A 19,533-nucleotide genomic window follows, 5' to 3' on the forward strand; every position below is an offset into this window, starting at 1 on the left:
CTTTTTTGCCGGTTTTGGATTTTAATCTAAACTTGTTTGAATGAATTTGATGGTCTTGTAAGAAATTTAACAAGTACGTAACTCGTGGATGACCCCTAGCGGGCAAGTGGTTGATTCAGCAGCGCAGACCGGTCCTTTTCCGCTCGCAGTACGTTCGTGCCCGTAGCTCATTTCGCACAGCTCCAGGTAATTCCGGAAAAATTTTAGTTTTAATAAGTTTAAATTTGCCAAGGTGGTGTACACTTATTGATTTAAGTTGTTTTTGTTAGTTGAAAACGGTTGAATGTGAAAAAGTGTTGTAAATTCGGCATAAACTGGTACAAATCTTGAAGACATGTTTTCGGACAAAAGTGCAACTAATCGATAAATTTTATGTAATTTTCATATAACAGTACAAAGCTCATTGTAACATCTCCAATTTTTCATACCTACCTATTCAAAAGTTTGAACAAAACAAGAAGTTTTAAATGAAACAAGATTTCGCAAAACGAAAACGTGAACGCCACTCATTTGCAATGGAGGAATCTAGAAGCGACCCAGTACGAAATTTTGCTTGACGTGGGGCTACTGTGTAGAGTCTGGAATTGGCTCCATGGAGAGATGGCCTTGTTGAACAGTGCTGTAGAATTACGTAACAAACGCTGTTCCAGAATCGATAATCAATAGTCTGGTCCTTTTGAACAATACTTTGCTCTATTTATCGCGTATTTGCCACGTGGTCAACGGGTACATGCTAATTTGCGAAAACGCGAACAGGTTTAAGCCGATTACGGTGGGAACTTTGCGGCGTAAAATGGATGCCTCAAGATCGGTTCCCGTGCCAGGGCTTTTGTTTTATGTAATCACACAGCTTTCAACAAAGATTTGAGCCCGGGACTGGAAAACGCTTATCTTATCGAGGACAGGCCGTCACGGACACCAACACAGACATTCAGCTTTTTGGTTTAGCTAGATTACCGTAGAATAGAGTCGCTGAATTTTAAAATTTTCGTTGGTTTTCAAAAGTAACAGATTTATAACAAACTATGTCAGTTACACAACGCTGGCCATTTGCCAAATTGTATCCTTTTACTCATGCAATTCTGCATTTTACTTCTCTCTTTTCCGACTATCGATCCAACGGTGTGTCCTGCAGCTCGTGTGAGAGTAAACCATCACCAGCAGCAACAACAACAGCAAGAACCCCGGCCACAAGATGTTCTCCGCCCTGCTGGACGCCGCCCGCAACTCCCCGTTCAAGGCCCCCTTCACCAAGGTGCAATGTGAGCCCACGACGACGGAAGCCGGTTCCACGAGCCTGGTGCCGTCGCGCACGATCGCCGCCGCCGCCAGTAAGGAGGTCGAGTTCGGCTCGAACGAATTCTTCGGCCTGTGCGCCGTCGGCGGTATCCTGTCCTGTGGTATTACGCACACGGCCGTCGTGCCGCTCGATCTGGTCAAGTGCCGGCTGCAGGTCGACCAAGCCAAGTACAAGAACCTGTTCCACGGCTTCAAGGTCACCATCGCCGAGGAGGGCGCTCGCGGTCTGGCCAAGGGATGGGCCCCGACCTTCTTCGGATACTCGGCACAGGTGAGTGCGGTCACGTGACTTGGGTGGGGAATGCATTTCGCGTAATGTCAGCTGATGAGCTGATTTTTGGCATTTTTGAACAATCACATGACGATGATAATCGTGCAGCCTCGTCAGTTATCGAGAAAAGATAGCGCTTCGCTAATGATGCGAAGTTCTTCGTTCCAACTCTACACACAGTCACGTTTCGCAACGTTTTATGCTGGTATTTGTGAGAGCACCTTGCTGCTGGAGATAGTATACTACTCTCTGTATACTAGATTGAACTGCCCTTGAAAAGCTAGCGGCTTGGCGCGTGCTAATTCTGTTGCTTTTTTTCATTGTATCGAATAATTGTGCCAAACGATGACGTAATTGAGTGTGAAAATGTGGGTGGAGAACGAACCCCGGAACGATTTTATATAACTCGGGCGTAGTTGTGTTACATACCGTTATTTATTTGAGTTGAGAAAATTACTGTTTGTGTTTCATATTATTAGTATAATTCCGAAATAATTTGAAATTTTAATGAAGTACAAAAAAACTTGTACTTTATAGCAATGGTTTTTCCTTGTTCTTAGTTTAGGAACCATCCATAAACTACGTGGCCACTTTTTTTTAATCTCAACCCTCCTCCCCCCACCTTCATGGGCAATTGTCCATACAAAAAATAAACTTTTTTGTAGGGAGCGTGGACAATCGCCAACCCCAGTTTTCATTTGCCCACCCGCCTGCATTGATTCTACATCCAATTTCATCCATAATGGGTCCTGGATAGAATTTTTACGATTTATGCTGCCAAGATATCGCATTTTTCAAATAGAGCTTTTTTGGGCGCGGATTGCCTTATGAGATTTGACCTTTTGAGCATTCGGCCTTTTGGCATTCGGCCTGATGAGAAATTTGCCTTTCGAGTAATTCGGCTTTTTGAATTTCGGCCTTTCGGGATTCGGCCTTTTGAGATTCGGCCTTTCGTAGGAGACCCGAAGAATTTTGTGTCATTGGTTCACCCATATAAAACTCCATACAATTTTGACAGCCGTCCATACATAAATGATTTGTAAAAAACGATTATCTGTATCTTTTGAAGGAATTTTCTGATCGATTTGGTGCCTTCGGCAAGTACGGGGGTGACTTTGATAGGTTCGAGATTTTTCCGCAAAATGAAGACTACAATTAAAATACGTACGGAATGGTTTAAAATCATACTGATCGTGGTAGAGAAATGTTCAAAGTACCTCAAGAAGAACTTTCATAAAATTTTGAAAAGTTTAAAAAGTTAGTTAACTATAGTTAAGAAAATGTTGATGAAAGTCATTATTTTGAACTTCTCAAAGTGTCATGATTTTCTCAATGAACCTGATTTTGAATCGTTAAACGGAGTGCATTTTCGGATTCATTGGACAATTTTCCACTAGGAGAAGGTTAAATAAGTTTATAAATATTAAACATATGTGTTTTTGAAACACAATTTAAAAAAATCTCCATATTTATAGGCAATTTCAGTTGAACAAATTTCATGTAAAATGTGAAAACTTGTGATTCGTGCTTCGAATTCAGTATAAAATGCAATAAAAATCGATAATTTTATACACAAAACGAGTTTAAAAAAAATTCAGGCAAAATTACGACTTTTTAACAATTTTACCTAAAATTTAAATATATTTTGTTAAAAAGCATATAAACTTAGTTAACTAAATATAAACATTGATTTTTTTCTTTAAAACTATATCAGCTACTTTAGTGATGGTACATTAAACGTACAAATAAAGCTTGAACATCTTAAATATGATTTTCCCTGGGCTTTGTCATAATGAGTGTCATAGGTTTGATGCTTGTTTGGCAAAGAGTATGATTTGATTCGATGTGGAATTAAAATCGAAGTGCTCAGTATATTGCTGAAGCTTCCATTTTTACACATGGACACCACTTCATGCTACGAGAACCCACTATGGCGCAGTCTCAGGGCTTAATCGATGGCCGGTAAGCTGTCATCGAGACAAGGAGGTTCTCCGATAGTGGAAATATCACATTTGTACAATGAACTGCTACATATGTGATTTTTCCCTATCTTAATGTGGGTGTCAGGTTAGGATGCGGGTTTTAAAAAATTTAGTTTTTGTAGAATTTAGGATTTTAACCATAAATATCAACTTTTAATACTTTGCCTTTAGTTATTTAGGGACAAAATTAGTAACAGTGAATTTAGTAATTCTATCAGAATCGGTGATTTTCATTCAAGTAGCATAAAAACCATTCTGATTTGTCAAAATTTCCATAGAGTCTCGATCAATCAATAGTGAAATGATATCGGACTAAATTCGTTGATCTGTTGAACCAACGGTTGTCGGATTATGATTGTATCGACCATTGTTGCGAATCGAGGATCTACTGGAATTCTGACGAACAAATGGTCGTCTCTTTTTCAATTCACGACTTGTAAAATATCAACTGTTATTTTTTTTTTGTTTTTTAAAAGAAGCCAGACAGGTTTTAAAAGAAACGTTTTTTTTTTTTTTGTTAATAATTAAAATGTCGGGGATTTGAGATAAAAGTAGCTTTCGGATAGCTTGCTTTAAATCTTGTATTCAATTCAAGTTAGGTAGTTATCCGCAAATGAATATTTCCAGAGTTGTTTTTGAAAAGGACCAATAAGCTATAGTCTTTCATATGTTTATAGGACCTAATCAAAAAAAACTCTAGATTTGGACTTATATGAATAATTGAATAAGTTGGACTTATGAATAACACACAACTGTGCATTTATTCTAGAGTCAGATCCATACAGCGTCAGTGTTTATTTGGTCGAAGTGTACTAATTCATTGGCAGATCTGGTTCTAGTTGTAATGTACGACAAGACTACTGAAGGACGTGACAGGACGAGGGCCCAGTTTAGAGGTTTCGACATCAACGATGTGCGGCTGGATCACCCTCCCAAAAAAAAAAAAAAAAAAAGTATAGGGGCAGGGGGGGCAGAATGGACCAGGGGGGCAGAATGGGCCACCCTTGGTTTTGGGCTTTAGAATGGATTTAGACCAATTGTAAGGCAAGGGTCTTATAAAGGACGTCAAATAACATCACCACACCGAAAACGACGTTTGAATTCATTGTATTTTTCGAATTATGAGCAAAAATGTAAATTTATTGAAAAACCACGCAAATGTTGTTTATTTCGAGGTTTTTAAATAAGCTTTCTGAAAAGTTGGATTGTTTGAAAAAGTTTGCTCAATGCTTATAACGTTACTAGATGTAACTACCAAGGTATACAAACAACAACGGAACCTTCAAATCATTTAGAGGCTTGGTGGTGGAAGTGTTAAATTAAAATCCACTTGGGGGCAGAATGGACCACCCTTATCCTGCCTTTTAAAAACAATCAAAAGTAATGAAATTTGGATTAAATGGATATTTCACTCCTGGTAGCTTCACAAATCACCTTTAATGCAACAATAGTTGATTTTTCAGTTGTTTTGACGCTTATTTGTTAAAATAGTGTCTTATTTCAACATATTAACACTATTTTCAAAAATGTTTGTTTTGGTAAGTGACTATTTTTATAAAAGTGGTCTAACTTCATGGAAACTATGTTAGAAAGGTACTTTAAGTCATTTCTTATCTCCCTTCAACGTTGTATTAGACGAAATGGCTCGTTTTCTAAGGTGGCCCATTCTGCCCCGCACCCTGGAAAAGTAATCGAAAAAACATTTTTTTTAAAGTGGCTCAAAAATAGTTTTAAGCTAAAAATTTTCATCAACCAAGTATAGAACATTGAAGGGAACATCCCAAAGCATAAGCCTACTACACTGAATTCATAAGTTTTCATGTTTTTCTATGGTTTTTGGCGCATTTTACTTAGGCGGGCCATTCTGCCCCCCCTGCCCCTATAAGCCGATTTCTTTTCATCGCATTGCTAATAACTCATCAGGATCAACTCGGATCGTCTTGCACCCTTCTACAAAGTTGTAGGTAATTAAATTTCCTACAAGAATCTCACACTTGGACAATTTTGGGCGAGACCTGCGCCACCTGCTGCAAAAATCCTGAAGCGATGTTTTTCCCCATACATTTTTGCGATTTTCCCCATATAAACTTCAACGATGAAAAGCGACCCCTTAGCCTTAACCGATTTGGCTCAAAATTGGCACAGTTACTTGTTTTTGCCTAAAGAATCGATCCAGGAAGTATCTCTTGCGATTTTCCGAAATTTTCAATTTTTCTTGTCACCCTAATGTACAGTCCCACAAAATTTCAAAAATTACAAAAACTTACAAAGCTCTAATTTTTTTTAAATTAATAATTAAAAAACAAATAAAAAATTATTTTTTTAAGAATTGAATAAATTATATCTTGAAAAAAAAATTTTAAAGCTTTAAGAAATTAAAAAACAAATATTTTTCTTAATTCAAAAATTTTAAAGGAAATTGAAGTAGAACCTCTAAAAAGTCAAGAACAAATATTACCAAAATGTTTTTAAATCTTTGTAATTTTTAAAATTCTTTAAATGTTTAGATTTTTTTTAATTTTCTAAAATTTTTAAAATTTTGATTTTTTTAAATTTCAAAAAAATATTTAAACTTCTAACAATGTTGATGATTTGGGAATTTTTGGAATTTTTTGAATACTTGAATTTTTTAAAACACATCTAGAGTTTTTTTTGAATAGGTCTTATAAACATATGAAAGACAATAGTTTATAGGACCTTTTCAAAAAAAAACTCTAGATTTCGAGATTTTCTCGATCGTCAGTCGTAATTTGTCATTGATAATTTTCGAGAAATTACGATCGAATGATCTCAATCTACTATCGACAAATTACAACTACCATTGATAAATTACGATCGAGAAATCTCGATCTTGAGTCGAGAAATTACGATCGAATGCAATAACCACCACGATCACCTAATCAGCCTGTTGAGATTTGAGAAGGCGTAATTGGGCTGAATTTCTTTGAGCAGATCAAACTCCAATTGTTGTGGTAGATCAGCTAAAACTATGTTTATTTTATTAGATTTGGGCAATTCAATTTGTTTGGTAAACTTACAATTATTCAGTTTTAAACTGCCTTTTAATAAATCTCAATTGGCCTCGGCTTCCCGGATCATCTTTTAGTTTTCTTCTTTTTCGGTTACTTTGTGTTGTTCTCAGGGATGGTATTTTCTCGTTTCCTCGCCGATGGCGAGGGCTTTTAAATATCGTCCCTCGCTCAAATCATGAAATTTTTGGCGTTCTCCCAAAACTGCATCAAGAGAGCGAAGCGAAAACGACGCCGATGAAATAGCGAGCCACGAACAAACCGATGCGTACGACGGAAAAAAATCTCTCACACGGCCAGTCCCCTCGCTCAAAAAGCAAGAGAAAGAGCAATCGTGAAATTCTCTCGCCCGTAAGCGCTGTAGAAATGAGTTCATTTGTGTGCGTGAGCTCCAGTGTATGTATACAGCAATTTCGTGTGCGTGTCTCTCCGGTTGGAACGATAGTTCCATCGGAGCCAGCGATACGGTATTTCTCGTCGGTTCGTTGGGCTTTCGATATTCGCGATAGCAAGCCGACCATCACTCGGCTGCGAAAGAGAAGAGAAATTTTAAGAGACGAGGAACGCACCGAAATATGCATCAATGATAGTGCGATGGTGATGGTTTACCTACCCTGGTTGTTCTAATACATTTCTTCACAGTTGGCAAATGAATCTAGTACTAATAGCTGGTTGCTAAGGTTTTATAACCACTTAGCCTCCAGAGATAAACAGACTCGTGATTCTCGACGCAACACAGCCTATATTTTAAAACTCAAAAAAAAAACATTTTCTGATGCCAATTTCTCAACAACCGAGCCACGTAGCCCAGTGGTAACGCTTCCGCCTCGTAAGCGGTAGATCGGGGTTTAAATCCCGGCTCGGACCAACACAACTGGTGATCTTTTCTCTTCTGGATTCGATTGCTTAGTAAAGGGAAGGTAGTGTATACGATATATCGTCACAAACTGGACCTTATCAACGACACCTTAGGGAGGCGACCTATGGAATGTTAACATTAACCTTAACATGTTAACATTGAGTTGAGATTGAAACTGCCACTGAATCCGCTTTGTAAATGCCGGCCCAATACTCTTCAAGGGTGTTCCCCTCAGGAACTGGGAAAGATTTTCTTTTTTTACTTTACAATTTCTCAACAATATCTTCAAAGATAAAAAATTAAATGAAATGAAAAAAAATATATTATCGAAAAAAATATTGGAATCAAGACTAAAATTTCAAAAAGGGCTTATTATGAAATAACACTCTAATTTCAGTTCGAAATGCCATAGAGATTCTTTTCAGGTGTTACTGTCCTTTCTACAAATATTTAACACATACCTTTTCGATTCTTCCAGGGTGCCTTCAAGTTCGGTCTGTATGAGGTGTTCAAAATCCAGTACGCCAACATGCTGGGCGAGGAGAACGCGTACCTGTACCGCACCTGGGTGTACCTGGCCGCGTCCGCCTCGGCCGAGTTCTTCGCCGACATTGCGCTGTCCCCGCTGGAGGCCGCCAAGGTCAAGATCCAGACCATGCCCGGATTCGCCGGCACGATGCGCGAGGCCTTCCCCAAGATGATGGGCGAGGAGGGCATTACGGCGTTCTACAAGGGTCTGGTGCCGCTGTGGTGCCGCCAGATTCCGTACACCATGATGAAGTTCGCTTGCTTCGAGAAGACCGTCGAGCTGCTGTACAAGTAAGTTTGAGTGGGGGGTTTTGGGGAGATTTTGGAGATGGTAATGTGTGATTTTTTTTGCAGGCACGTCGTACCGAAGCCACGTTCCGACTGCACCAAGGGCGAACAGCTGGTGGTGACGTTCGCCGCCGGCTACATTGCCGGAGTGTTCTGCGCCGTGGTTTCGCACCCGGCCGATGTGGTCGTGTCCAAGCTGAACCAGGCCAAGGGATCGAGCGCGATCGATGTGGCCAAGAAGCTCGGCTTCATGGGAATGTGGAACGGTTTGACCCCGCGTATCATTATGATCGGTACGTTGACCGCCCTGCAGTGGTTCATCTACGACGGCGTGAAGGTTGCCCTGTCCATCCCGCGCCCACCCCCGCCAGAGATGCCCGAGTCGCTGAAGAAGAAGCTGGGCGTTGAGTAAAGTGCGGGTCCTGGAGTGTTACGCAAATTCCGTGATTAGCGAATAAGTTTTACCAAAATTCCAACGAGCCGGCCCGCGGCATGGTGCGCGCTGGTCAGTGTGTAATAGTAAAATTAACGTGTGCGGACAAGACCGCGTGTGACCATCAAGTAAGATCAAAAGTGAAAATAAAGTACGGGAATTGTATGTTTATAACGATGTAAAACGAAAAAGCGATCGTGTGCGTTGTTCTGTACAGTGAAATGAGAACCACCCTAATCCCGCCGTGTGCGCATCCCATGTGGTGGAAAATCATCGTAGTAGCCCAGTCCTTTCGTTTAGTGCATCCATCTGTCAAGCTTCGCTCGCGAGAGAAAAGAAAATCGATCGGTGCTTTTCACGTGGGTGTAAAAATTTTCCTTATTTGAAGTAACTAGTTGGTTTACTGCCCACTCTTTACAAAACAACTTCTCGCCGTTACGAAAAGTGCGCCCAGAAGTCCCTCTGCTCTCGGCGTTTTTTGCTCTCTCACCAGCTGCTTGAATCTCTTGTTGGGTGGGAAAATTGCACTCCTCGTTGCGTTCACTCGCGCAGTAAGCTTCTAGCCAGAAACATCTCGTTGCCGGTGGTCGGGTGTCGAGTGAGGAAAATTCAACAGTGCGTGTGAGCGTGTGTGTGTGTCCCGTGGAAAGGAAAAGGAGCAAAGGTAAAGGCCGTTTTGAGGCGGAAAATCTTGGGTTAATTTCAAGTTGATTGTTTAGTTGGGGGCGAGATTAGGCGATTTAGGTGGAAAGGTTGTATTATCTGTCCACCGTGATTGTTGGGACAGTTTGCAAGCGATACGATTTTCTGCTCCGACTCGGTTATATAATACTCGGGAAAACGGGAGAAAATGGAAAGGCCCCTTGGGAAGGACCGGAAGTAGGGGACGAGGCGGCCGACAGGAGAAGCAAAATGGAAGAATTCTAGATTAAATTTTCAAAAGGTCCTATCTGCATAGGAAACCCATGAGGGATAGGTTGTTTTGAAAATTTAATCTAGAATTCTCTGGATTTTTTCAACAGATCAAATTCGATTCAACTCCCGTCAAGGAAGCGGCCCTACGCTTGCTACGATCGCGAGCACACGTAACACATGGTGGTCAATGTCATCCCGACGAGCTGTCAGCTGTCCTTATCAGAAAGAAAGAGAGTGTGTCGTGAAGGTTTCCCACCACCGCCACCCTTGATCGGAATTCCGCGCACTTATTTTTAGGGCGTGCGCGTGATCGTGAACTTGATCGATTGTTTCAAAACCTTGGGTTCGATTGGGTTCCTGCCGACGTCGAGGTCAGGTCAGCATCGACCTGCTGACAGTGAGTCGAAAGCGAAACGGTTTGGCAGGCGTTTGACACACTGTGTTGAGCGCGCTGTTTTCGTTTTTCCGTTGGTTTTTGAGGACGGACAGAATAGAACTATTTTTAATCGCACGCTTTTCTCGTGCTTCCACTTGGTAGCGCGGCTTCAGCATCTCTCGCTGGTGAGACTCTTGTGTAAGCAAGTTAGAGGTGGCGAAGACGTCAGGTTTGAATTATGCAATGATGAAAGGAAAATTGGTTGCTTCATTTGTGATATCATTCAAAACAGAACGTTTGGAGAACTTTTTACATTTCACGATTGAACTAGACCTTTATAGATAGTAATGTGGGTTTGGGTATCCGGATAATTTTTGATTCAAGCAAACACAACTTTGGTTGCCTAAAACCCTTGGAAATGGTCAGCAACAAAAATCTTAACTTAACCTTGTTGTTTCTTAAATGTTGGTTTGAACCCGCACTTAACCTTTTTAGAATTGTGTTTTAAGGAAAATAACATTTGAAATTACAAGTTTTTATAAAATAAATTTTAAGTTACTTGGCTAAAAATTTTGGTAGATACCCATTAAACTAGTCCCGTGTGCATGATGAAGGCCGATTTAACATAATTTCAATAATTTCCAATTTGGGCTTCACGGGAGTCTTGAAGTCTTCACATAAAATTTCAGCCAATTAGGTCCACACAATCTCTAAAATCGTGGCACTTGTACATAAATCAACTCGATGTTTCATGGAAAAAGCTCAGAATGTTTGGTAATCATCTTTTGATTGGATTTCTCTGATGACTTCTTGAGAATTTTGAGGATTCAAGAACAAAATTATTATGCATTATTATTTTTTTAAGTTGTCTTTACTTTTGAAACATTAATCTTTATCTCAACATTAAAAAGAATGATTTTGATATAAAAAAAAACGGGAGCAATACATAATTTAAACCTCACTGTATGGTGGAAACAAAATATCAATAAACAAGGGATTTATACAGCAATTCCATTCGATTTTTTTTTTAATCATAACTCCGTGCCATTTCAACCGATTACCGATTCTTGGACGCAAATGAAGGGTGGTTAGTTTGTATGAGAAACTTTTGACCGCGTCTGACCAAAGAGTCCAAAAATATTTATATCGGATTTCTTGGAAAATTTCACATAACAAAAAATTGCCACTCAAGTCGGGAAATCGGGAAAGTCGGGAATTTGCCAAAATCTGCCAAAATCGGGAAAAAATCGGGAATTTATGATTTTTTGTCAAAAAGTCGGGAATAGTCAGGAATTCCAAGCATACTTGTTTGAAAATTAATTTTAATTTTTTTGAATAATTTTGTAATATTTTGTACAATTTTCAAATTAAATTCACTCCATTTTGCTTTAGTAACTTACTTTAAATTTGAGGTTCTTTTCACTATTTCAATATATTTGAGTTTGGAAAAGCTTAATAAATATTGACACAGATTTTCATAATATTTAATCTATTATTTTTTGTTTATCAACAAGAGGTACAGTTTATGAAAAACTAAAATAAAAATAGGGCCGAATGCCCAGCTTAGAGTTATGATTCTATTGCATATTGTCACATAGATTGAATATATGATTCCAACTTGAGTTTGGCGACGGTTTTATTTTGTAAATATTTTTAATTGTTTAACTAAATTCAATAAGTAATTTCAAATTTATTTTTTTCAAATGCTGCCCTTGAACATTTTTTGTGAGTATGGGTAAATTAGTTTTTATAGATAAACCTTGATTTTTCAGTTTTCGGAAAACTTAAATAACGAATAAATTTCAAAATTGAAAAACTTTTTTACGTTTCGAAAACATGAAGAAAACATTAAAATAGCAAAAAAAATAATTCAGGAAATTTTGAGTACTTGCTAAAATTATTTAAAAAAAATTTCTCTTCAAACATTTTGCTTAAAATAACTGGGAAAAATAGGAATGCAATTTTAAATTCAGTTATCTTAAAATTTTTGCCATTTCCAGTTGAAACGAAGTATCCAAAACTATACGTTTGCCAAATTAAAAAAAAAATAACATGAAAGTTATAAGTGTTGCTGAACTTTCGTTTTTTTTCAAGGACTAATTGATTGTGTTTCTACTTTGAATCATAATAAAGAATTTCCATTTTTAATTTTTGTTGTTGTTCAGTTTCTGTCTTTACAAAAATTGCCAACAGCTGAATTTTTTTAAAATTAATTTAGATTTTTTATCGGTGGTTGATATTGATTTTTCTTATAGAGAGTTTTTTGTTTGAAATCATTCTTTAGATAAGAAATGCCTATTATTTGAGCTTTCTGGAAAAGTCTGGAAAAAGCCGGGAATTTGAAAATGGGACTTGGGTGGTCACCCTGCAAACGTCAAAGCGGCCAGCGAGGCGGCCAGGCCTACTGCGTGAAGTTTACCGCAAAGATGATCCTTTGAATTGGGTTAAGTTTGAGCACGGAGTGTTCAAACAACAACATAATTCTGAATCTAAATGGCAGGAAGAAACGTGGGTAATGGACACGCCAATACTAAATAAATGTAAAAAAAAGAAAAACAGAATCTTTTTTTAAGTTTATGCTAATTAAAAGTAAAAGAAATGCAAAACATTTCAAAATACGATATGTAATAAGGGTTCGTTCAAAAATAACGTCCATGAATACGGGGAGGGGGGGGGGGTCTGAGGTTTGTGACAGCCTATGTTGAAGGTATAGGAAAAGTGCGTGACAGGGGGGAGGGGGGGGGGTCTTAAATCCCGCAAATCTCTGGACGTAATATTTGAACAAACCCTAAGGCTTATTAATAAATTTTAAAAATTCACTTGAGCCACCATGCGTCTCCTCTTATGGTATTTTGTATGGAAAACACGTTTTTTTTTTCTGAAAAACGCAGTTTTCACCTATGGAATATTTTGAATCGAACATATTCTTAATCAGGAAAATGTTTTCTAAAATCTGGTCTGACGGGTCTACTGCCGCTCTAATCGAGTCCGTCCCATATGTAAAATTACATATTACAGTTAAAACTCGCATAGTGCGCAGGCGTTACGCTTTGTATTTCTTCGATTACTCTAAAACGACATAATATTTTTGCAACCTTTTTTAAGCTATTTGTAGATTGGAACAAGACGAAAAAATTGCTTTAAAAAGATTGTAAACATATTATGCCGTTTTAGAGTAATCGAAGAAATACAAAGCGTAACGCCTGCGCACTATGCGAGTTTTAACTGTACATATAATATTACTAGATTTCAAAAACATAGCTGAATATACTTACAGATTATATAAAAACCTTGTTTGCTGATTTGAAGGTCCTGGAGCCAAAGAGCTCACAGCTGAAAATATTTTTCTATGATTTTTTAAGGATGTTTTACGTAACATATCAAAAAACGGTGAAAAACAGTGATTTTTTGAAAAATAATCATTTGAAATTTGGTATATCAATCGAACATACGGAACTATGCTTCTTCATCGAAATGGGTTCCGCTGGTAATAGTTTTATGATTAAACCAGAACCAATTAAATTCCCACAGCTCGAGTCGTTTGGAAATAACCGACGAAACATACCAAGAGTCGAAAATGTTCTCCGCGCTGTTGGACGCCGCCCGCAACTCCCCCTTCAAGACGCCCTTCTCGCGGGCGTCCTGCGATGCCGCGACTCCCGCCGACGGCAGCTCCACCAAGCAGCTAGTGGCCGGTCGCTCGCTGGCCGCCGCTGCCTCCGATGAGGTCGAGTTCGGATCGACCAAGTTCTTCCTGCTGTGCGGCCTCGGCGGTATCATCTCGTGCGGATCCACGCACACCTTCGTCGTGCCGCTCGATCTGGTCAAGTGCCGGCTGCAGGTCGACCAGGCCAAGTACAAGAACCTGTTCCACGGCTTCAAGATTTCGGTGGCGGAGGAGGGCGCCAAGGGTCTGGTCAAGGGATGGGCCCCGACCTTCTTCGGCTACTCGGCACAGGTAAGGATTCCTTCGGTTGAGATGAGATTTTTGTGCGGCTTCTGCTCGCACTGGTTAATCTTGATAAGGAACGCTTATCAGTTGGTTGGCTTCGTGCGACAGTTGCTGGCGCTTTGGACTAATTGCCATCATATTATTGCTAACCGCTTCTTCCATGTTCCACAGGGTGCCTTCAAGTTCGGCCTGTACGAGGTGTTCAAGGTGCAGTACGCCAACATGCTGGGCGAGGAGAATGCCTACCTGTACCGCACGTGGTTGTACCTGGCCGCGTCCGCTTCGGCCGAGTTCTTCGCCGATATTGCGCTGTCTCCGATGGAGGCCGCCAAGGTCAAGATCCAGACCATGCCCGGATTCGCTGGAACACTGCGCGAGGCCTTCCCCAAGATGATGGGCGATGAGGGTATTATGGCGTTCTACAAGGGTCTGGTTCCGCTGTGGTGTCGCCAGATTCCGTACACCATGATGAAGTTCGCCTGCTTTGAGAAGACTGTCGAGCTGCTCTACGCGTAAGTTTCTGCGGCAGAAGTAGCTCACTGTTGAGGTGTTTTAAACATTGTACCTCCTTTTTTCAGTTATGTTGTGCCGAAGCCTCGCGATCAGTGCTCCAAGGGTGAGCAGCTGCTGGTAACCTTCGCCGCCGGTTACATTGCCGGAGTGTTCTGCGCCATCGTGTCCCACCCGGCCGATGTGGTCGTGTCCAAGCTGAACCAGGCCAAGGGATCCAGTGCGCTCGATGTGGCCAAGCAGCTCGGCTTCATGGGCATGTGGAACGGTCTGATGCCCCGTATTATCATGATCGGTACGCTGACTGCCCTGCAGTGGTTCATCTACGACGGCGTGAAGGTCGCCCTGAACATCCCGCGCCCACCCCCGCCAGAGATGCCCGAGTCGCTCAAGAAGAAGCTGGGAGTGCAGTAATGCGAACCCCCTAGGTTAGCTTCTTCTAATCCTGTCTCAGTTTACATATTCATCTGAAAAAAATGCATACAGTTTATTTATAAGTGAAACCAAAATTCTCAAAATAAAAATACCAAAAATACTGGAACCGGAAATCGGATGAGTGCTATTGTTTTAGATGATAGGATACGAATAATCTTGGAAAAAGAAATGAAGAAAAAAATAAACCAGATCGGGTACGCGATTCAGTATTTGAACGAGGACAAAAAAGACCAGCATAGAAGCACTGCACAAGCACACACGAAAAGCGCACTTGAAACCGTACGGCATCTTTCGTAGGTGAATCGCTATCGCTATCAACCAACGCAACGGTTGGAGGAAACTTCCGAGATGAGTTGTATTGTTTGTTTAGCATAATTCTACTCTGTTATCGTGGATAGCACACAAAAGTACATACTAATAGAAAATAAATGTGGTTTTTCTTGGAAGGACCGAAACAAAAAAAACTTCGTTTTATTTCAAGAAGGCTGCTTTCAAGAAGTATTTATCACTGACTTGATGAAATTTAAAAAAAATATCGATTCCGATAAAAATACAAAATCGTTGCTTTTTGTCATAAATGACTTATTTATCCACCAACCAATTCTCCAAAGCATAAACCAACTCCATTCATAAATTAATGGTTTTAAATTTGTCAGGGTTTCAATAGCCCTATCCTAACTTTTATTGAATCAAATCAATCAATTTGATTTGTTGTCGAGAAATTCAAATAAAAACTCCTAAAAGTAGGCAATGCTAATTTGAAACATTTCATGGATGGGCATAAGTATAATGAAATATTTCAAAGTCGTTATTTTAATTTTAACGAGCACGCGTCTCCATCGAATTTAAATTCTATATGATTTGAGCAATTCTCTATCAAAACCGGAAATGCAAATGGATTTCATTTGTATGGCCAATGAAGCCATTTTGTGTCATTGGTGCACCCATACAATATTGGCAGGTGCCCATACAAAAATGGTACGTAAATATTCGAAAATCGGTTAATTTTTAAGGAATTTCAATTGGGGGTCTTCGGCAAAGCTGTAGGTATGGATGAGGACTGTTTTGAAAAAATAGGTACACGTAAAAAATCTTAACGATTTATTAATTAGCATCGAAAGTTTGATTTCAGTGAAATATTTGCAGTTTTTCGATTTTTAAAATAGTGACCATGAGTGACCATTTCTGAAAATATTTTTTTGGAATAGTTCAGAAAATTTGCTATAAAATTGTCTAAGATACATTGAAGATTGGAACTCAGGTTTCTGAGATCGCTAAGATACAGCGGCTTATGAAATATAAATATTGAATTTTTCTAAGTCTCACTCGAACACCCCTCAATTTTCTAATGCCGATGTCCCAGCCAGGGCTGTGGAGTCGGAGTCGGAGTCGGAGCCGGAGTCGGTGGAGTCGGGTCTTTTTGGGGACCTGGAGTCGGAGTCGGAGTCGGAGTCGTCAAAACACGAACAGCTGGAGTCGGAGTCGGAGCCGGAGTCGGCTAAATTTTAAGAGCTGGAGTCGGAGTCGGAGTCGGAGCCGAAGATTTCTGATAACCCGGAGTCGGAGTCGGAGCCGGAGTTATCTTAAATTCAACAAAAATATGTTTTTTTATTGTTCAGTATTTCCTATAGAACAGCTTAATTTACAAATATCTTATATTTTTAATTGATTTATCAGATGCCATTATGTTTTGAAGCTTTTTATTGTGATTGAAAAGCTCTAATTGTGTTATTACACTATAATCACTATAAGATAACCTCTTACCCAAGTATGTAGTATCATAATTTAAAAATTTTTAAAAAAATATTGGTTATGTAATTGATTCTTGAATGTTTCCTTGTTCCCTTTCAATTCAAATTTGACCAAATTTCATCCAGTTATTTCTGAAAAAAGTACACACACAGTCATCTTTTACCCCGATAGCATATGTCTTGGAAGTTTTAAGTTAAATATTTTTTTAGGAAAAAATTACGAGGTACATAAAAAGATTAAAAATAGTAATCACTGTTTTTGCAAATCGAAAAAAGTCACTGACAGTTTAACTTTTGTAACAAATAATCAACGATAATAACAATCTCTTACTTAAAACTCAACATGTGCATTTTGTTTATAACTGAGTACAAGACAATCAAAGTGTGGCATTTAAAATAATTGAAACTAACAAAAAATATCAAAAGAAGTTGCAACAAATTTTGAAATAATCATTGATTGTTGTTGTTGATGTTGATTTTAGGTAAACTATTTTGATATTGTTGCTAATTATCGTTGAATAAATCTCAAGAATTCAGTACAAAAATGAACTAATAAAAAAATGTATAGAACAGAATATACGATTTTAATTTATTTTTCAAATATTATTAAAAAAAACAAAATCAAAATATTATCAACTGGTACGAATTTTCTCATACTGTATGTCCCACGCCAATATGACGGAAGGTGATAATAATTGCATATCAACGTACCTTAAAAAAATTAAATATGTGTGACCTAGAAAATATTTTACTTGTGGATATTTGTTTTTTATTATATTTTAAGTTTTTTTCAAATATTTTGATGGAGGCGCAAGATCGTTCATAAAGCTTCGTTTTAGGTGAAGATTCACGAAGTATCGTGCGCCTCCTTTTTAAAGCATATAAAAATTTAAAATTAAAATAAATTAAACATTTCCAGGGTAAAATGTTTTCCATGTCACAGATATTTGAAAAGGACATCTTAAGCGTCCTTTCCACGAAGAAATTATTTGGATACATTGATTTGCAATAATAATCTCCTTCAGCCATGGCGTGATGTCAATTACGTATTAAAAAAAAAAACAAAAAAAAATGTTTCGTTTAAAATTGTTATTTAAAAATAAGGTGCCTGTCACTGTGCTTCTTACAAATGTCAGCCTGAAAGTGAGCAAATTGAATTTTAATGTTCAATAGATCATTAAGGCCAGGTTTCTTTTAGTTATTCATTCAAAAATAATAATTTCATATTTAAATTTATTAGCTTTGAAAAAAATATTTTCAAATTTGAGGTTAAGCAAATAAATCCAAATTTACTTACAAAACTGTTTTTCTCAAAATGCCTCTAAAACTGAATTGATTTCTGTTTCCATAACGTATAAAACTTGTAACCTAGAAACTTTTTTTCCGTTTATTTACTTTACTTTACTTAACTGTTTTTACTTGAGAAAAACATGACGCTTAGAGAGTATTTAAACAATCCTTTTTATCAATTTTTTAAAAATAATTAACTAATAATAGTTAACTAACTTTTGAAATATTTAAAAATATGTGGAGTCGGAGTCGGAGTTGGAGCCAACCATTTGTTGAAAGCTGGAGTCGGAGTCGGAGTCGGCTAGAGTTGGTAGGCCGGAGTTGGAGTCGGAGTCGGAGCCAACCATTTATTGAAAACCGGAGCCGGAGTCGGAGTCGGAGTCGGCTAATCTGAGAAAGCCGGAGTCGGAGTCGGAGTCGTTTGAAATATGACCCGACTCCGCAGCCCTGGTCCCAGCAACTGATGGTCAGATTTTCAATTTAAAAAAATTAAACATTCGTGAAATTTTTCGATTTTTTCGCAAACTTTTTTTTTAATTTTTGAAGCAAGACTAACGTTTCAAAAGAGCCAAACATTCAATATTACGCCCACTTTGGAAAACGTCACAAAATCACGAAGCTTTAAACATGAGTTTATGGCAGGGTGACAACTAAAATCTCATTTTCAAATTCCCGACTTTTCCATAAACCCAAAAATAGGCATTTCTTATCTATATAATTATTTCAAACAAAAAACTCTTTATAAAAAAAAGTTAATATCAACCATCGAACAAAATCTAAACAAATTAAAAAAAAATCAAACTATTTACAATAAAAAAAATCAACAGCAAATTCCTAAAAAATACTTTTAAAATGGAAGCACTCATTATTTTGATCCAGAGTAGAAACATAACAAATAAAAGTCTTTGAAAATAACCGAAAGCTTAAAAATACTTATGATTTCAATGTTAGTTTTTAAAACTGACAAACGTATAGATTTTGATACTTCATTCAAACTGGAAATGGCAAAAAGTTAAAGACATCTGTATATAACATTTAATTCTTAATTTTATTTTATTTAAAATCAAAGAACGTTTAAAACATGATTACATGATTTCAAAGAATTTAGAAAAATATCTAGGAATTCGTCCAAAATTGTTTTTTTAGTTCCCTTCTAAATTATGTAAATTTTGATTTTGTTTTTTAATCAATGCTGATTTATCCAGTTGTCAGTACTTATTTGTTTAAAAAAAAATCTATGAAAAAATCAGTTTGATAAGATTTCATGTTTTACATCTTACTTTATGCGAAATGTTCGACGAGACAAATTCGTGATACATATTTGCAATAACTTAATTTCTTTATTAAATATGCTTTGTAATATTTTTTCATGTTAAAAAACGAAGTTGACTTTATAGCTGTCGGCCACCATTGCTAGTACCAACCACTAGTGTCTTCCTTTTTATCTACAAGGTCTTCGCCGCCCTGGGCTCCTAAGTGTATGAAAGTATGGCACGGAGCGACGGCGCCGAATACCCATATTTACACAAAGATTTTTTTTCATGTTAACAAAACGGTAAAAAAGTTTTTTCATTCCATACGAACAACGCGATTGGTTTTTATTTGATATTTAAGT

The 19,533-nt window shown here is 38.0% G+C and overlaps 2 protein-coding genes across 2 annotated transcripts; both read left to right on the forward strand.

Moving 5' to 3' along the window:
* The first annotated feature begins 27 nt into the window (after nt 1-27).
* LOC120426327 (phosphate carrier protein, mitochondrial-like) lies at nt 28-8,880 on the forward strand. The gene is made up of 4 exons (XM_039591087.2): nt 28-186; nt 1,136-1,570; nt 7,919-8,259; nt 8,323-8,880. The coding sequence occupies exons 2-4, from the start codon at nt 1,196-1,198 to the stop codon at nt 8,666-8,668; spliced, it is 1,062 nt and encodes a 353-aa protein (XP_039447021.1). The 5' UTR covers nt 28-186; nt 1,136-1,195; the 3' UTR covers nt 8,669-8,880.
* A 310-nt stretch (nt 8,881-9,190) lies between these two features.
* Nucleotides 9,191-14,966, forward strand: LOC120426326 (phosphate carrier protein, mitochondrial-like). The gene is made up of 4 exons (XM_039591086.2): nt 9,191-9,353; nt 13,512-13,938; nt 14,104-14,444; nt 14,511-14,966. Exons 2-4 carry the CDS (start codon nt 13,558-13,560, stop codon nt 14,854-14,856), a joined length of 1,068 nt encoding a protein of 355 aa, XP_039447020.1. The 5' UTR covers nt 9,191-9,353; nt 13,512-13,557; the 3' UTR covers nt 14,857-14,966.
* The last annotated feature ends 4,567 nt before the right edge of the window (nt 14,967-19,533 follow it).

The sequence above is a fragment of the Culex pipiens genome, chromosome 3, assembly GCF_016801865.2.
Source record: "Culex pipiens pallens isolate TS chromosome 3, TS_CPP_V2, whole genome shotgun sequence".
In the NCBI taxonomy this organism is placed as follows: domain Eukaryota; kingdom Metazoa; phylum Arthropoda; class Insecta; order Diptera; family Culicidae; genus Culex; species Culex pipiens.